At 45.5% G+C, this 19,498-nt stretch overlaps 1 protein-coding gene across 2 annotated transcripts in view; it reads right to left on the bottom strand.

The window, feature by feature from the left end:
• Nucleotides 1-19,498, bottom strand: part of WNT3A (Wnt family member 3A) — a 93,738-nt gene that overhangs the window by 8,971 nt on the left and 65,269 nt on the right. For both annotated transcript variants that reach the window (XM_084510855.1, XM_084510856.1), the window contains one exon: nt 2,697-2,962. In XM_084510855.1, coding sequence (XP_084366981.1) covers nt 2,697-2,962 — 266 coding nt within the window. The remainder of the gene's footprint in view (nt 1-2,696; nt 2,963-19,498) is intronic.

Raw genomic sequence — 19,498 nt, 5'->3', positions numbered from 1 at the left:
ATGTTCATGTGTGAGTATTGCAGTATTGTCACCTAAGAATACAATTCAGATGCATCTAGGCAGAAAAGCAAAGAACACAGAAACCTACTAAAACAAATATTTTCATAAGTGGAGTATATAGCTATTCCACTGGAAATTAAATAAATGATAGATGGCCTGATCATCCAGCCCAGAGTTCCATCTTTTATGTATGTTTGCATGTTTACTTAAGCAAACAAGGTTCTAGCCTCTAGGCTATGTTCAGAAACCTGAAAAGTAATTTATTTTTTATTTTTAAGCCAAACGCACGATGTTTTTAAAAACATTTCAAAGAAAAATTAGGAGCCCGACTTTTGATTTTGAAAGGCTCAGACTTCAACATAAAGAACTGTGCTAGAGTAGATGGAAAGGTGATTGTTGAGCTTAGAGGTTTGCTGTGTGCTCTCACCACTCATGAAATTATTCTAAAGGTTTTTAGAGGTGTTGCCCTCCAGTATTCTGAGGTGGGAGACAAGCCTTATGCAACTTACTTGATAATCTGCATTTTCAGGCTGATCAGCAAATTTCTGGGTACGTGAACAGACTAGTGCCAGCCTGAGTCCAAAAGATTTGCCATGAATCAGCACCTTGATGTTCACCAGGTGCTTTCCTGTGTTATTTACGGAGTATCACACGCCGCAAAGGAGGTTGTAATTAGTGATGAGAGAGAACCACAAAATGTATGGTTCATATAATCATGCTGAACTTAATCAAAGCTTCTGGCCTGGTGGTAGGGTTTGAGTTCATAACATGAAACATTGCCTATGGCTCAGGTTTAGCTGGAAACACTTGAGCATGGAGGCCTGGAACAGCTACCCCATGAGTGCTGGCATGGTGAGAATGACAAATATTATGCTTTACAAAACAAAGGATTTCAGATGGGACATTTGCTCCCTACTTTTTGAAATTTGTAAAACATCCAAGAATAACTCAATGTCAACTCTCTCTAGGCCTGAGATCACACGGATGTTTGTTCACAGCTCTTTTTTTTTTTTCCAAGGACTCTCACTTTAAGGGAAATCCCTCCTTTCCACAGCTTCTCCACAGTCCTCTTTATCTCATTAGCTCTTCCAGTAACTACCACCAGCCATGCACCTTGAGGTACCTGGAATAATTTGGGCCAGTGCTTGAGGAAACCACATTATTTTTTATATTCTTCCTCACTGTGGACAATTTTTGTTTGTGGTGGTATCTTATTTTGAAAGATTGTACTCCCTGTTTCAGACCAGCTGTCCTGTGGTGTGAGGTGGGGTAACTCCACAGGGGTTTGGCCACCTGAGGAGCTCCCAGCAAAGTCCTAGTAAGGACAGAGGTTTCCTAGCCCTGTGCAATTGTGCTTGATTTGCTATATCTCATGGTACAGTTATGTGTTCTCCTAGGCATGTGTAAGGTCTGCTCTTGAGGGAACAAGACCACATTAACCTCTTTTGATTGCAGTGAGGTATCTTTTCTTCCACTGAAGGATGAACTAATTCAAATTTATTGCATGAGGAAAAAAAGCTGTTATCTTACAGGTGCTGTGGAATGGTCTCCATTAGCAGGAGCTTTGCGATTTAATTTCACAAATTGTTTCCCATAGATTAAGTTCTTCGGGCATTTATAGGGTATTCTTGAGATGAAAAAGAGAATGCCCTGTTATTGGGATTTTCCCACCTTACAAAGAAAATTCACTGTTTGTGAGTCAATCACTGTGAGGAGGGCAAGACTTAGTACTTTCAGTTCCCTTATATAGTTTTTCAGTGTCTGTCTGAAGTGAAAACACACTAGTTGGCTTTGTGGTATGGTCAATGTTTAATCAGGAGGCACCAGAGTCACATTCTCATTAATTTTCTTTAAATACTCTCTGGGAAAGAGTGTTGAGAAGAAGGGTGGTGGGAAATGCTTTCCTGTTCTTCCTCACTTTTATAGGTCCATAGTATAAAGCAAGGGGTCTGCAATTGTACATTTGGGTACAGAAATCTCACTTCAGGAAGCAAAGTCCTTTCACAGGTTGGCCTGGATGCACATCTCCTGCCTGACAGTTGCACTCAGACTTGGATTCATTTCCTAAACTCAAGAATCTAATGCCATTTGTGAGCTCCGTGGGTGTCCAAGGCATCAGATCAAAGGGGGCAGAAGACCTGCAGACCCACAGTCTTTCCCAGTAGCTACCCACAGACAAGCTGGATGCTTCAGAATAACTTTCTCAGGTTATACTTAAATGTCTTCACTTAAACAGCTGAATCTTTCCCATAAACTGTGGTCCATTTCTCTTAACTTCAGATGCGTACAGTACAGACATCTCAGAGCTCTCCTGCCTGAAGCCAGGGGAGGGAGACAGGCATCATTCAGCTGAGCTATTTCAAATGTCTACTTTCAACTGAGATGAAATTCCTCCCTATCACTGCCTGTTTTCATCCATTCACTACAGAGACATCCGTACAACAAACTCCAAGGCAGGTATTTACTCTGAGTGGGTGAATTTACTTTTAGCTTCCACAGACCAGGCATAGAGAACCATCGACCACCTCTCTGAAAGAACTTTTGTGGGCCTCATATCATCACTTCATAATGTAAACCAACCCAGATTTAGGTGTGATTATTGCCTCAGTTCCCTCTGGATGTTTGCTGCAGGTTTCTAATGTGGCAGGTAAGAAATCAGTAAAGGAGATCAAGAAAGTGAAAATAAATGTCCTTACGGTCCTTCCAGCTTCGTTGTTGTGCCTGTTCATGGCTGACCGAGCATCTGGTCTGTTCTCCCGGGCGTCAGCAAACTCCCGAGATACCATGCTCCCAAACTCCACGTCCTCGCTGCAGCCTCCCCATTTCCAGCCTTCCCCTGGAGAGCCTTTGTGGCGAGTGTCACAGCCGCAGATGGTGGCTGAGCCCTCGGCGCAGGATCTGGTCACTGCAAAAGCCACTCCAGCAGAGGCAATGGCATGGACAAAGGCTGATTCCCTGGTAGCTGTGAGAGACAGAAATCAAGGAATAGTGGTCAATGAAAGGGCTATGTGTGGCTGTGACCAGAGTTGTGAACACCTTCTCTCGAGGGCATAGCAGAAGACCAGGAAACTCTCCTCTGTGGTCTAAAGACATGGCTTTATGGAAATGAGCTCCTGTGCAGAGAGGACCAGGCTTGATGCAAGCTCACTGAGGTCAAACAATGCATTTTTGACTAAGATCTTAGGATGGGGCCATGGAAGACAAAAAGCAGTGCAAAAACGAGCTTCACAGGGCATACAAACTATATTATACAGCCATTATGCAGTCCTTTGCTGGCAATGCACCAAGTAGCCATACACAAAGCTGCAATGTTGGCTTTAGATGTGTAGAAGCTGGGCCATGAATGCAGATCTGTGCTTAATGCCAGCCGTCACCCTTCATGGTGGGACCAGCACCCACTGACTGGGAGAGCTGCTGATGGCTGGAAGGCGGAAAAATATCAGGGTGCTTTGATACTTCTCTATCCTGACTGTTATGTAAACTAAATACTGTCCCCACACTCCACCTTCTTTTTCCTAGCCTTGCAAGCTCACCTTGGGACAATGTTCAAAATATAGCAACTTGCATCCACCAAAAGCTTGATTCACTTGCCTAATGAAGGCTCCTGTTAAGGGGACTGAGAATGAGCTTTCCTTTTCTGCCTATTGCTGCAGATGTGGGATGGGATCAGCCAAAAGATTTCATAGTTAGGGACTGATGAGCCTTGGTCTCTGTAGATACCTTCCTTCACAGACTTTTGTCATAGCTAGAGCTGGGAGGAGGAGGGCAGCTCAGTGTTAGTATGGCTTTCCTGGTTTCCAGTGCTTTTTCCACAATGTGCTGAAATGAAAACCAATCAAAGTGCTTTGAAAAAGGGGAATATACCAAATTATCACTTTTTTTTTTTTTCCTTCCAATTTTCCTCTCATTCTTTCTCTTCACTCACTTGAAAATGACCTTGGAGTTCAACACTACACCTCAGAAAACACCACTGTGACGTTTTTTGGCTTCAGCAAAATGACATTTTTATCATGAAAATGGCTAGTCTCAAATCCTTGAGTCTGAGACAGTTCTAAAGTGGCAACTTTTCTGATAACTTGCCTCCCTTAACCTCATACGCCTTTACCCACAAGAGCTATAGGACTTGCCTATAGACCAGGTAGCCAAGAAAGAGTGCTGCCTGATGCCTTTTGAATGATTAGGATAGTACAGCAAATGGACCCAAGAAGGCAGGTTAAGTTTTCAGCTGATGCAGCTTCACCAACTTCCACTGAGCTTTGCATCATCTTACGAGGTACCTCCATAAATCCTTTAAAACCTTCATTGGACCACATTTTGCTGATCTGAGCTTTCCCTGGGCATTTTGGCTTAATATTTACCTTCTGGATGCTTCCAGGTTTTACTAACACATGGACGGACAATTTAATATGCCAAGCCCCAAATCCAACATGTTCTTGGGGGGAAATCAAAACTGCATGCTTGCAGAGAAGTCTCGGCTGGATTGAAGGCTTAAGCAAGACCTTTTGCAGTGCTTCTTTGCTTTGGGAAGACTACCAAACACAACAATATGCAAATCAAATAATGTGCATGAACTTACAAGCCGAAGGTATGAGCAATGTCCTGGAACACGATGTCAGTGCGCACCGTGAGGTTAGTAAGTCACTGAGGGCTGGAACCAAAAAAAGGAAAGCGCAGGAACCCTCAGTTCCACAGTGTGATTTTGAAAAATCCTTGTTCAGCATCTGTCCAGCCTGGAGGATCTCAGCTACCCACAGCTGTGACCGTACAGCTCCTGAGCTGTGTGAAAGCTTGGCTTTTGAGCATGAGTAGGTGAGTCCAGTTCTAACTGGACTGGGGATTTGGCTTCTTGCCCTTGCTAAAGCCCAGATGGGATCCTGAAACCAGAACCCTGGAGTGGGGCTTCGATATGGTGTCTCTGATGGCCAGTGCCTGTGCTGGCCAAAGCCAAAGGCAAAGGCTTCTCATAACATCCAGTCAAATAAGCTGGTGGGATGAATCCCATCACTGTCTGGCAGAGATGGAGGATACGGTGACCAGGGAACAGCTGAAACACCTACTTTCTCCAGCCGTGGCCTAGCTCATCTTGAAAGGTTTTGATACCAGGAGAGGAAGATGATGATTCTTCATCTTCACCCGATAGCTGTGGTGGCTAAAGCACATTGTTTGTGCAGGTTACCTCTCATGGCTCGGGAATCACCCTTTTTCCTCTGCTCTGTGGCAGAGGCCTGATCCAGGCCTTTGGCTACTTGGGAAGGAGCTCCAGGCACTGAATTGGTGTCTGTGAATGCTGTGGAGATCCCACTGGCCACATGGCCTCACCATGCTAGAACTTAAAAGAAAGCAGCTGCAGCCACAGTGTTGGTACAGAAAGCCTTGTTCTGTGTGGGTTGAGAGGGGTGGCCTTGGGTTAGGAGCCCACAAGTGCTGGATTCTACCCAGGCTTCAGCAGCAGCTATGGTCTAAGAAGGGAGCAATGCAGAGAGTCTGCAGTACTTCTGCATTTACCAGGACTTGGGCATGGCTGAACATGGGGTTACAGGAGCACAGCTTTGGTTGTAGGTACCCAGTTCTGCCCAAATCCTAGGTCTGTTACCTCAGCTCTCCAGTGGTGCTGGCCCTTTCTGAAAGCCTTCAGCTCCAGGAGGGTATTGATAGGATTTGCCTTAAGAAGCGCTGACTATACTTGTCTCTCCTCTTCCCAGAAAGAGCCCAATGCCTTTTACAGCCTGTATATGCGGTAATCACTCCCCTGCTTTTGAAATGCAGCCACCCCTGGGGTGGAGTGCAGCCACCACTTAACAGCACACAACAGGAAGCAAATAGCATTGTATCTGATCGTAACTACCTGGGGAATGTAGGCAGGCAGAGCAAAGCTGAAATCTGGCCCCGGGCACTGGGGTTAGGAGTTTGTCTCTTGAGAAAGTTGCAGCCGATCTCTTAATGACTGCATGAAATTAGGGCACTGGGTTTACTTCTCCTACCCCTAACTTAAGGGAGCGAGTTCAATATTGACGCAGATGGAGGAGCGCCATCGCGTGAATCACGTCCTGCCACCTACCAAGTTATGGGACAGTCCTTCCATTACTAAGCAGACCTGACCCTGTTGAGCTCTGGAGAGCTCCCCAGGTTGTAGCCGGAGGCGGTGTGGCTGCAGGAATGGAGAAGGAGTGTATAGAGATACAGATAAGCAGAAGGAAAGCATGCACTTGTAATGGAAATGAGGGGTTATTAAGGTGCCATATAAAAATGCAAGAGACTTAGCAAAGATAACAGGAAAGTGCAGTATATTTGTCAGGTCGCCTCATTCCTCTCTGGGTGGTTCTGGTAGCAGGAGACAAGCAGCTCGTTATGACTTGAAGAGAGCTTCTGGAAAGTCATCTGGCAAAAGAAGGTTAATAGGGACTAATACCTGATGGGGCTGTTGATTTAAGAGTATTTTAACCACTTTGTTTTCAGTGCAGCACAAGGTCACCAAAGCTCTGGCTTCAGCTTGTTTAATTCCTGCCTGCTCTCGAGTTTCCCTGGAGGGCTTACAGGCTTGGATGGTTCTAAGGTACCCTGCTTTGGACCCTTTTAGACTGGGTAGCCTATTGGGGAAAAGAGTGCTGAGGCTTACAGAGGGCTTTGTGGGATGCTTTGCATGTACCCCTACAAAGAGACCTCTCCAAATCACTGGACACTTCTGCAAATTGCTTCCTAAGAAGCCCAGTCTATGAGGCTGAGAGTGAATCATCCACGCAGAACACCTCTGACTGCCTTCTGTCAGGTTGCAGAAAGAAATGGTTGGGCAGTTTCATCATGAGAATTCAGAGGTCTGAGTATGAGGTGACCTAAGATTTGATTTCCTGCTTTCACACAACTTTCTTACATGACTTAGTCAGTCTGTGCTTCTGCTTCCTTATCCATACACCTGAGGACAATCCTGCTTATCTCCCCAGAGGCCTGCAATGCTAAATTCAGTGATGTCTTCAGAATTGTGGGCAGAAGGTGTTGGAGCCAAACAAAGGGTCATCAAGATGTGGAGTGAGGAAGGCAAATGAATAACCACATAAATATTTGGACTGTCTATTATATGAAACCCGGTCTTGTATGTTCTGCTGCCCAGACAGTGACTTATTTTTCCTGAACCTTTCTTTCAATGACTAAATGATTAACCCCAGGTCAGGCGGATATCCCAGATATAAGGCAGGAAAGACAGTGATGAAGCAGAAGGTTGAATACAATGGTTCATTTTGTCAAAGAAATCTACAGTCCATTTTTACCACCTTTGTACCATAACACAGAGCCATGTTCTCCCTACTGTTGACACCCTAAATCTTTCCTTCCTCTCTGCACTGTTGTCTGGTGGTAACAGCAAGCTCCTGGGAGAGGGCAACACAACCACTGTCAGATGTGTTAGGAGCTAAAGTTGCAAGTTCTGTGTCCTTGATCACAGCTTGAGGAGCTAGGACAGTTCTAAGACAGGGGGCACTGCTGTTTCTGTTGAGTTCTCTTTACCAGAAAGCAGTGAGATCTCTGTGATCTTAGAAAGAAAGACAATAAAGGAAGGTGTCTTGCTTGAGGTGGTTCTGGGCTGCACATCTTGCAGGGAAGGAAGCAGACCTCTGCAGCTTGGAGAACAGGTAGCCAAGCACTAGGAATGGACCCTGCTCCAAGGGATTCCCACTCAGCACCCCACTTTTCTGGATGGTCTTCCTGAAGGTGTGGAAGCTCCTTAGCACAGGGAACCTTCATGTCTCCAGAACAGCTACTCACTGTGCTCTGGGGAGCTAAACCTCCCATGCCAGCAGCCCTCTACTCCCCTCCTGGGACCTAGCCACCACCCCTTTTAAAATATAGCCCTTGGAGTGAAACACTGACCTGGTGCCTTTTTGGGCTGAATGATCTATAAACAGCATGAAAAAGAATAGAATTGTCACAGATTGCCACTGGAAATGTATGACAGTGAAGGAAAGAATCTCTAAATCTGAGACACTCCTCCCAGCAATCATCGCATCTCTGCTCTTGAACAGAGGATCCTTTCCCTAGGCCCCCACTAGAAGAGGATCTGCAGTGGTGTGGCTGCAAACCTTGAAGTTATGACACCATAGACTTAAGTGATCTTGGAAGAGTCCTTTAGTAAGCAGGGTAACATGGAGAAAATGTGTGATCTGCTCTACTGACTGCAGGGAGGAAGCATGCTGCTTTCTCTTTGCTTTGTTTTTCAAAGCTAAAAGAGAAGAGAAAGCTACATGTTGTGTCAGCTATTTTAGACATCCAGGCAACCTGTTTCAGAAACCCATCTCTGAGGGGTGGAAAGTGTAAAGTCTTTCCAACATTTGTCTGGTAGGGCATGCACCCAGGGAGTGTGAGAAAGGGTTTATATTCCCTCCTTGGCCTGAGGGGATACAAACCCACAGCTCTCATGCTAGGATTTGCACAACAGTTGACACTACATTGACTCTGGATTAAAAAATTAATCTAAATAAGAGACTAGTGCTTCTGGTGTTTGGAGTCAGCACAGCCCCACCTCTTATGCTGGGAGCCTGTGCTAATGACTCCATCTCATTACTGTGGCTGGGGGTCCTTCTTGCAGGTTAGACATCATGGGGACTACAAGGGAGGAAAGAATTGTCCAACGGAGGAAGACAGTGATGAATTTGTGAAGTGAGCTTTGAGAGATTTGAAGCCCAGTATTTGTCTCAAGCTAAGGTGGATTTTGTTTGGCTGTGGTAGCAAGAGGACTGTCCAACAGTTATCAGTACACCATGGGTTCCTTCTCAAATCCATCAAGACAGCAACCTTACCTAGAGGTGGGAGAAGAGCTGTACCATTCCCTTGTGGGGAGAGTCACCCATAAACACCTCCATGGTAAAAGCTAAACCAAAAGGGATTGAATACATGTAAATGGCCTTGTTGTATGACTTTGGATGGAGACAGAGGATGCCAGAAGAGATTAATACCAACGGATGTTTTGAATCCGGATGCAGGAGCTGAAGTACTGATGGAGTAAATGTCACTGCCTATTCCTTGTTTGCAACTACACTGAAGCCAAGGCTGGACAAGGTCTCATCTCTAAATGAGATGAGTGCTTCTCAGAGGTACTTTCAGCCAGATCCTCATCAGATATTAAGAAGAAGGTGACACTTGGGAGAGCTGGGGTTTCTTTACGTTCACATCAACAAATACAGAAATGCAGCTACCTTCTGAACAGCAGAATTGAAATCCAATAGGACTGGTGAACTCACAAGAGCTGCAAAAACAGATGATATTGGCTTATACCAACAGTAATGCCCTGCTTGCCCTGAAATCTCTGTGCAGAACAGGCAAGACCACCTGCAGCAATGCAGCCTTTCTTGCCCCATGTACCAGGAGAAAATTCTCCAGTCCTCTCAACCCAGCCAGCCTCTGTGCAAAACCTGCTAACCAGCAGGTCCCTCCAAGCCAAGAACCGAGGGTTCAGGACATGGGGATGATGTCCCCCACCTTCTGATGTTCTCTTTGCACTAGACCAATCCCTTCCTCAAAGTCTGATAAGGAGGGATGTGAAGGGTCGTATCTCAGATCATAGGACATGTTTTTCCCCAGGGAAAGGAGGAGGAAAGGTGAAAAAATGTTTGAAAGCGCTGCTTTTTTTTTTTTTTTTTTTTTGTGATGTTGACAAAGAAGCAAATGGTTTGCCAATCAGAACTATTAAATGTTGGCACTGCACCAGGTGAAAGCAGAGAACAGGGAACCCCTTGGCACATGTTGGCTGACAGATCCATCCATGCTGCCTGCTGCCCAAGTGCTGGAGGGGAACAAGCATTGTTCCCATAGTAAAGGAGGAGGAGGAGGATCACAGAGGTGTCACGGCTGCTATGAGCCTGACATTGCTTGTGGGGAAAATACTGGGAACGTTGGAAACAAAATATTGGCTCTCACAGCCTTGGAGGCAGGCGAGCTTCAGTTTCACCACATTCCTCCCGATTGTAGCAATAGAGGATCCTATCTCAGATAAACCAACTGAAAGGATTTTACATAAGTTGGCTGGCTCAGCTTCAAGCTTCCTTTTGCTTTTCTCTGGAGAGTACCCTGTTTCCAGCATTCATGTCCCCCAAACCAGTCCTGCCAACCTCAATGCATTGATGTCCTGCAACAGATTCTCCAGCCCTGCCACTGAAGTCTCCTCAATTATCCCCTTACTACAGTGAAAGGGGATGCTTTTGCCAAGCTTTCTGCTTGTTTTTCAAGATTCATCTTCCATCCCGAAAGGTGCTGAGGAGCAAGTGAAGGCCTTGGATGTTGGCCTTACCTCAACACAAAGATTAGGGGGGAGATTTAGGTTGGATACTAGCAGAAATTTCTTTACTGTAGGGGTTGTGCACCATTGGAATAGGTTGGTCAGGGAAGTGGTTGAGTCACCAGCCCTGGAGGTCTTCAAGAAATTTATAGATTTAGAACTTAGTACCCTCATTTTGTGGTGAACTTTAGTACTAGGTTGGACAAGATGTTGTTAGACTAGGTTAGACTAGATGATCTTAGAGGTCTTTTCCAACCTTAGAAGTTTTTTCCAACCTGAATGATTCTGATTCTATGATTCTATGATTGAAAAAGCAAGGGGCAAGCCAGGCTTTTTGGAGGGAGAGTGAAGTAGAGCCCATTCCCAAACTCAGCAGCATGTGCTGTATTCATACTGGCTAAACTTATACTGACTATAAAACATTTTTCAAAGTCAAAGCAGTAGGAAGAGATCCTGAGCTTGCTTAGAGCTTTAATTTCTTTACTTGGTGTCCCTCCAAATCTAAGCACCAAATATCCAAGTGTCCTGGTTCTGACTTTTCTTCACATCAGTGCCAGTCAGGAAGGAGGCTGTTTAAGTCCTTGTTGTGACTCTGAGATGGCTCTGGAGGCTTCAAGAAGACTACAGGAAGATCAGAGCCCAGTGACTGCATCACCCGGTGCTGCTACAAATGCTGAACAAAGTCCCTCTCTGGACACGAGCAACTTAGTAACATTTCCTCAGTTTCCCCATTTGCAAAAATGCACAAAATTAATATCTCATGCCACATAATGAAACGCTTAGGGATTGGCTAACTATTGGCTAACACCTCAGACCAGATCTGGAAAACTGTCCATACGAGACAGAGAGTTAAATTTATACCCTACAGCTGTATTGTTGAGTATCCTTTCAGCCTACAATATTACGGAGGAGAAGGGCAAAAGAGAAGATTTTTCTCTTCATCCTGTATGATGCCTAGTTACCCTAGGAATGATGCTCATGCTTGGATCACTCCTCTTGCATAAGGCCTTGCAGGAAAACATCAGTACCTCAACCTGCCAGTGTGCTGAGCTGTGTAGGCCTTCTTATCAGCACTTCATCTGGTCTTATAGCTGCTGCAGGTCTTGGCAGTAGCCCTATGATTTTGCAGAGCAGCCCTGTGTTGCACAGGGAAGATGCATCTAGAGCCATGCAAACCATCATCAGTCTTCTCCAGAAGAGTATGATTGCATGAGATCCCTTGGGCAAGAGCAATCTAAATGACTGCAGATCTAAAGGGATGCAGGAGGTTCACTGAGTCCATTCCCCTACCATTTCTTTGTAGGATCACAGTCTCAGCATAGATTTACAGACTGATTTGAATGGTTTGGAGCCATATGGTTGTAAAACCCAAATACCTGATGCATTTGTAAGGTTTATCTCGGGTCCCTTAGTTGTTAGCAGCATTTCCTAAGTGGGATTCTCTCTGAGTCTAGAGAAGCCTGATTTGCAAAAACCCCAGTCCTTGGGGGCTGCAGGTAATCAAGACCTTCAGGTCTAACCCCAGAATGGGGTGAAAGAAATGCAGCTCTCCCACGCCAGTCTTTGGAGCACCCAAGAGTGGAGCAGATTCCACAGCCCATGTTGGGCTGCGTGTGACACCACAGCCTCTGCCCTTCTTCCCAAAAAACCATGCCAACTCCATGCCCAGCTGATTCTGCACTGTTTCTCATCAAAATCCAGCTCCAGGGTTTGTTTGACTTTTTTATCCTTTTAAAAATCAGGCCTCAAAATGCAAAGACTTATGCAAATGCAAAGCATAATAACAAGAAGCTAACCACACTTTTGCATATCTTAAAGGAAAGGTTAGGTTTGGGTCCCATCTGTATTTTGAACGAAGTTCTGATTGAGTTCTTGTTTCCTCTGAACCAGCAAGCTAGTGTCAACACATCCCTGGGAAGATGAAAGGCCCTAAAAAGACATTTGATCAGATTAGCTGTGATTCAGATCATTGGAGGGAAATTATTAAATGGGCAATTCCTGCCAGGGAACATGAAGGCGATATAGATAAGAGGGAACGCTGGATTGAAGGAGGTCGGATTAACACAGCTTGTAAAATCCTGAAGGCCAAGTTCCCCTAAAACATGTGAACATTTTTTTTTTTCTTTTTTTTTGGCTGCTAGTTGCTTATGGCTGCCCTTGCATCCAGCACACCAGGGCTGCAACCTGCAATCCCAAACAGGTAGAGGCAGATCATGGACAGCCTGGGAGCAGGGCCGGTGCGCGCTGCCCGCCTGAGCGGGTTGGGGGCTGGAATGCTCCTGACAATTAGCCGCTGTCAAAATAACCCCAGGTGATCGCAGGTAACCAGACCCCCAAGATAGGCAAATCAGCAGGACAGCCTGATATCAGTAAGCCATGTCTGATACCTGCAAAGCAAACATCCCCTATCGCTCTCCCTATCGCCCTATCTCTCTGTTGATCTAATCGTTACCGTGTATGTCTCCCTACCTACCCTGCTCAACTCAAGCACGTTTTATCTGTCTTTCTGCTGGCTTGGTCATGTGTGAAACACCGGGTGGCTGATCCCCCCTAACCTCCTTAAATGCCTTCTTCTGAATATTTCATCTCCGTCTCGAGTCCTGAAACAGTGCGCTCCTCACAGCCCCTCGAATTACCCAGAGCCCTTGTCTCCCCAACGGCCTGATGTCCCTGGAAGGCTTTAGACAAAAGGAAGCTGTGTGCCAATTGGGGGTTATTAGCAGAGATACACCACGCTCATTGTGGCAGGACTGAGTCCTTAATGAAAGGGGAAGGCGGAAAAGGAGCGGGGAAGGACTGGGCTGAAATTCTCTGAGGCGCCTTCCAGGTTAAAGGGTTCACCGGGGTCCCTTCTGGCCTGGAAAAAAAAAAAGGCAAGAAAAAAAGGCGAGCCCCAAAGACCACTATGCAAAACAGCCCTGCTGGTCAAAAGGATATGGGGAAGAAAAAAAAAATAATTGTATTCTGTTATCAGAAGTAACATGGTCCAACAAAAGGATTGCCTTCGCCCACCTGAGAATGGAATGCGAGGCTCCATTTTGCTGCTCTGATCGTATTTGACAGCCCCCCTCGAGACTGCCTGGTTGGTATGGCAAATCGTCCTTATTACCTGCTGGGGTGAATGAATCCCCCTTTGTGCTGGCACTGTCACGCTGCATTAGGTTGACAATGGCCCCAGATATTTTATATGAAATTTGCCCTCACTTGTGATTAGCCAGCACCAACTAAGTCATAGCAACCTAGAACTATGCATTGGCCGGGCCCCGTTGTCGGCCGAAAGGGAAATCCCTATTCAAATGGTTTAATAAAACAATCTAAAGGGCGTGTGAATCGTGAAAAGCATTTTCACTTTTCTCTTTAGCTTAATCTCATGGTCGCTGGGATATTGTGCTCTGAGCAGACCCCAGCAGGGTGTGGGCTAAGGTCCCCCATCAACTTCTTTTACAGCCTCCTTTTCTGCGAGTTAATGATATACCGGTGTGATTGCCTCCCGCAGCAAGAAGAAACACGCATTTGATGAAAAGGATGGACCTCCTAACACATCCTAAATGGCAACAATTTCTCATCCAAAGGTCACAGGTCATAACCTGGATTTTGAATCACCACCCAGATCTTTTTCAAAGCCTCGCTAAAGCTGGGGGATTCTGCAAGGCTGTTTTACACACAGACACACACACACAGACACCGAGTTATCTCTGGAGCTTCCCGCTCTGCTTGAGGCTTGAGCTTAGTGTTTGGGAACAATTGGATTTTCCCATTTTTTTTGCCTACAGTTTGCTGTTTTTCAAGTCCTCTCAACCCTGGATTGCAACACAGGGAAAAGTATGGGAAAGGGATGGGCGATGCAAGGTGCTTCCGAAGCAGCGCTGAGCTGCACCCAGAGCTTGAGCAGCACCTGGGGTGCAAGCAAGAGGAGGGGAAAAGAGAAGTGTAGGGTCCCTGTTTGTGTTTCTGCTTCTCTTTCTTACCCTGGCTGGGGAGCAGATGAAGGCACGGGGTCTCTGCGAGGCTGGGTGAGAGCTGTGTGCTCCTCTTAGCATTCACCTAAACAGAGGAACGCGTTGCGTCTGTGGAATGAGGCTGGAAATCCCCAGGGAAACAAGCTCCCTCATGAACCTCCCACAGCCCAGCGTCTAAGCCTAGAGCTTAGGGATGCATGGAAACAAAAAGCAAAGGGAAAAACTGCACAGGAACTCATTTTTCCCCCCTTTTTTCTTTCCTCTATTTCCCCCCATCCCACCACGAAGCCTGGGGCTGGAGGGGGATCCTCTGTTGGGCTACATTCTCCCTTGATTTTTCCCACCAGCACTCAGCAAGAAAAGAGGGGCTGCAGGGATCATGCAAAATGAGAGCAGCCCATGCTCTCACCAGGGTCCCTTTTGGCTTTGGAAATCCACATTAGTCTCTCACAGAAGGTGTTCACACCAGCTGTGGTATGTTTCCACTGCAGCTTTCCACCTAATTGTAAGCTATCTGGGGCAAGGAGTGATTTTGTTATTATGTGCTTGTACAGTATTTAGCACAATGGGGCCCTGATCTCTGCTTGGGGCCTCAGAGTCTACTGTAATACAAATAATTAACCATAATAGAGCTGGGCAAATATCTTAATAAAACCATGGAATCAATTTGAGGCAATTAAGCAATTTTTTTGGCTTGCAGAAGTTTTTGCTTTGCAGGCTCAATTTGGAGAAGGGAGGGAGTTTGGGTGCTGGTGGAACTGCAGGGGAGCTGTTCACCCCCCAGCAGGCTTTGGCAATCTCTCTCTCTCTCTTTTTTTTTTTTTTTTTGTGGGTTTCAGTTTCACCCTGTTGGGGAGGCAGAAATGTTTTGTGCAGCTCCAAGAGCACAACAAAAGCTGCTTTATAAATAGCTCATGAGAGGAAGCATGGTTTGGAGGCTGGATCTGTGGTTCCTGAGGAATAAGGGTCTCAGTTTTAAAAAACATGATTTCAGAGCAGCTCATGTGCCCTGCCCCTGCCTCAGTTGCCCACCTGTGGAATGGAGAGCAATCATCCTCTTCCTGCTCTCTAATCCCAAGCACTCGAGGACTCAGCTAGCTGTTGAAGCAATGGGGCTGCACATCTATTTAGACAGAGAGGAATAAGAAAATTGCAAAGCCCGGGACACAGACTGGATGATTTACAAGCAATTATAAGCCAGGAGATAAGCTCTGGATGACAGATATTCTGATTATAGTTGAAACTCTTGTACAATTTGCAAGCGGAAAAGGGAGCTAAATATATTGAACACTTGTCTAAAGTAGTATTCAGTTCTGTACTTGTCCATCACAGGGGAGTGCATGTGAGGACATTACAGCATGGAGCACATCTTCTAAGGGTGTGCAAATGAACAAATCCAGCAGTTTACCCAGCCAGAGCAGTAACTTCAAGAACAGACCTACACCACCCTTTTCTGAAGGAAATAGCTGTGCTCCTCCATGAACACATCTGCTGGCCAACAGTATGCAGACCTTGAACTTTGTCCCCACAGATCTTATGGCAATACACCGCTGTGCTATGGCAGTTTGGCTAAGAAAAGTCTGTGAAATATGGTCATAGAATTCTAGAATCAGAGAAACATTTAGTTTGGAAAAGACTTCTAAGATCATCTACTCCAACCGTTAACTTAGCACTGCCAAGTCCACCATTAAACCATGTCCCTAAGTTCTACATTTATTTGTTTTATGAAGACCTCCAGGGATGGTGACTCAATCACTTTCCTGGGCAGTCTCTTCCGATAATTCACAACTTCAGTGAAGAAGATTTTTCCTTATATCCAACCTAAATCTCCTCTTGTGCAACTTATGGACATTTCTTCTCTTATCACTTGGTGCTTGGGAGAAGAGACCGATCCCAAATTACCCTGGTCTTGGGCCTGGACACTGAGAAATGGGTTCTAGTACTTAAACACTGAAGAAAAGAACCTGCACCATGGTGCTTTCAAACAGGAGCTCACTCTCTACCGCATGCATGTCCTAATAAATGTTCATTTTAGCTATTGTGAGAGTTATCCTCTTATTGCCCAGAGAAGGTGTGGATGCCCCATCCCTTGAGGTGTTCAAGACCAGGTTGGATAAGGCCCTGGCCAACCTATCTAGGGGGAGGCATCTCCGCCCATGGCAGGGGGTTGGAAATGGATGGTCTTTAAGGTCTCTTCCAACATGAGCCATTCTGTGATTCTATTCTGCTGAACTGAAAATGTGTCATTGGTTTGAATGGGGAAGCTGAGCAAGAACATGAAAAGTGGATACTTGGCAATCTCTCATATTCAACATAATGCAAAGAGCTCTTGGTGAATATAAGTGCACAGCAATGAGATAGATGAAGTTCTCCTTCAGCTTCACTGTCAAGTGATAGCTATAGGTTGGACAGTAATAATGTCAAGAATAAAAACCTCATATTTTGTATTTACTTGTGATTTAAACCGCTGAAGCTCTCACACAAAGTGTTTAGCTTGCCTCCACCAACATGAGTGGACTACTTGTCATGGGCAGCTGTCCACCCATGTGCCTGTGCCTACACCGGTGAGGTGGGTGCCATGCAGTTCTCATCCTGTGGTGTGGAAAAGAGCCACATGCTTGCTGTTTCCAGCCTGAATATCCAGCCAAAGTTGGGAGAATGGTATGGGTTTTCTGATGCCCTCCAAGAAGCTCACAGAGATGACAATTTGTGTTTCACTGTGTTACGCAGCTTTTTGAGCCGGTGACCCCAAAACAATTTCAAAATTGTGGACAGCTGTTGGTAGTGCCAAGCCTCAGTCTCTTGCTACATGATCCTTCCCAGAATCAAAACTGCAGCAGAGTTGTTGCAGCATGAGATAACTAACTGACCTAAAAAAAAAAAAAAGAATAAGAAAACAAAAAACAAAAAAACCCTGCTGTCGAAGCAAAGGATACCAAACACCTCCAGAAAACTCTTTCTCAACCATCATTTGTATTCATAAGGCAAACCAATTTCATTAATCTTGTGCTTACATTATTTTGCCCAGGTTTCTTATGCTCAAATAACACCCACCTACCTAATTAGAGAGAAGCAGTTTTCTCGCCCAGCCCCGTGTCATACGCTCGCCAGCCCTCGTGGCGAGCGGAGCTGGAAGTGTGCAGACTACAGAGATGCTCTCTCCTATGGAGATGATCCCTTAGCCTGAACTGCACATGGGTTTTACCCTCCCAGGCAAGGAAAACGATGGGCACCCAGAGTGTGCATAACCGCCAGGTGGTGATGGAGGGCTCTTTGAAAAAGGTTGTGAGTGAGTGGAAAGAAGAGGCAGGTGCTGTGGGTTTGGTTTCACAGGAGAGATATAGGGTTCCAGCTTCCACCTCTGTCTCTGGGTTTGTCTATGTTAACCCATCTTAAGCCAAATGATAATATTTGCTTTGATGAAGCATTCTCTTCCTCAGGCTATACATCACTGCTATAGTTTCTTCTTCTCTTTTGCATTACAAGTCTGGTCCAGAGCTTTGCCAAGCAAGGAAACTTGCAACTCCCAGCTTCTACTTCTTATCCTAACTGCTTTTAATTCGCTCAGTGCTAGTTTGCTCATGTGTCAACCCTGCCTTCATATCTGACAACTGGTCACGATGTTATTCCTGATTTTGCATTCTAAATGCTCCTGAAGCTCTGGTACAGGTTGTCAAAGGGCATCCACACCCCACAGCTATGGGTGTGGGCACTCCAGAGCTGGTGGGAACGACACATGACCCCTCACCCAGCACATTAACTTGGATGGGAAGGAAGGGTGATGACCTGTTCTGCATACATGGTCTTTGGTGACTTCAGCAGGAGCGGAAGGCATTTACCAAACTGCTGGAGGAACCCAGTACCTCAAGGGTTTACTGGCAGTGCACATCGCTTTCATCCCTGCCTGTCTTACAGCAGTAAATCAAAGTCACGCATCCTATGGCCTCTTGGGATAGGAGCTGCTAAAGATTCCTCTCTTGCTATTAAATGTAAGCTCCCTTGGTGGCAAGGCTGCTGCTGCCCTATGTAATGAGTGGAGGTAGATGAGATGTGAAGTGTGAAAAAAATAAAAGAACAACCAAGAACCCTTAGGAAATGTCTTTGAAAATCAGTTACTGAATAAATCTGGTAAAGTAAAAGTTTGGCCATCAGCAAAACAACACGAGGCATGATTCTCCTCTTGGCCTGGTATAAATCAGAGAAACCTTTACGTAATATCATGGAAATGGCAGAAAAGTTAAGCGAATGTTATTGGGGGTGACTCTTGTTATAGAAGCTATAACTTTTTCTACAGAAAAGCCTACTTTTCCTACTGAAACATCTCACTTCTTGTAATTTTGAATGATGCTGATGTCTAGAAGCCCTTGCTGAAGTCAGCTCTGCTCTGAAAGGCAGGCACCTTACAGTTAGGCTGGCAGGCTCAGCCTTTGCTCCAGAAAACCTCAAAATCATCAAAATCAGACCTGGACCTTGCACCCCTCTGCCCAAAGGCAGGATCCTGTCTGCCTAAACTATCCCTGACAGATGTTTGTCTAACCTGTTCTCAAAAACCTCCCAGGTCGGAGCTCCCACCCCTTCCCCAGGCAATCTGTTCTTGTGCTTCACTGCCCTCACCGTTAGACTGCTCTTCCTAAGGCTGAACCCCATTACCCAGCTGTGATTTCAGTGGACATGGAGGAGAACTCATTAAACTAACCCAGGTAAAGCAAAGGAGGTGGAAGTGGAAGAAAGAGAGGAAGAGGAGGGAATGCTGTGAAGTTGAGCTGGGAGCAGAGCTCAGGTCCCTTCACTCCGTGACTTGTGCCTGAGTCATGGTATAAGTGAGGGAGCCCTTACCTTATTAATCCCAGTGGGTTCCCCTCTTTTCTCCTGGCCTTTTCCTATGCTCCCTCTTCTTACTCGTTTCCATCTCTCCTGGATAATTTCCTTTGCCTTTCAGCATCTCACATGTGCCCTCGGAGAGAGAGGGTGTTGTAACATACGCAGTCTTCGGCTGATTCATCCCTTTGCTTACACATGACTAACACTCGTGCTATTTATCTAACTATTTCAATTGTTGCACATTTAATACGTAAAAATTTAATTAAAGTGTTATTCATAAAAAAAAATCTGGGCCAATTTAATATCTTTTTTTTTTTTTTTTTTTTTTTTTAAATACCCAAAGGGAATATTCTAATTAGAGACTAAATGCCAGAAAACAGTGTCAGATTCCACCTCCCCTCTCCCCACCTCTAATCAAAGCAGCAGGTTTTGATATTAGAAAGAAAAAGCCACTAAA

This window comes from Aythya ferina (assembly GCF_964211825.1).
Source record: "Aythya ferina genome assembly, chromosome: 2".
Classification (NCBI taxonomy): Eukaryota; Metazoa; Chordata; class Aves; order Anseriformes; family Anatidae; genus Aythya; species Aythya ferina.
This window is presented reverse-complemented; position numbering and strand designations above follow the sequence as displayed.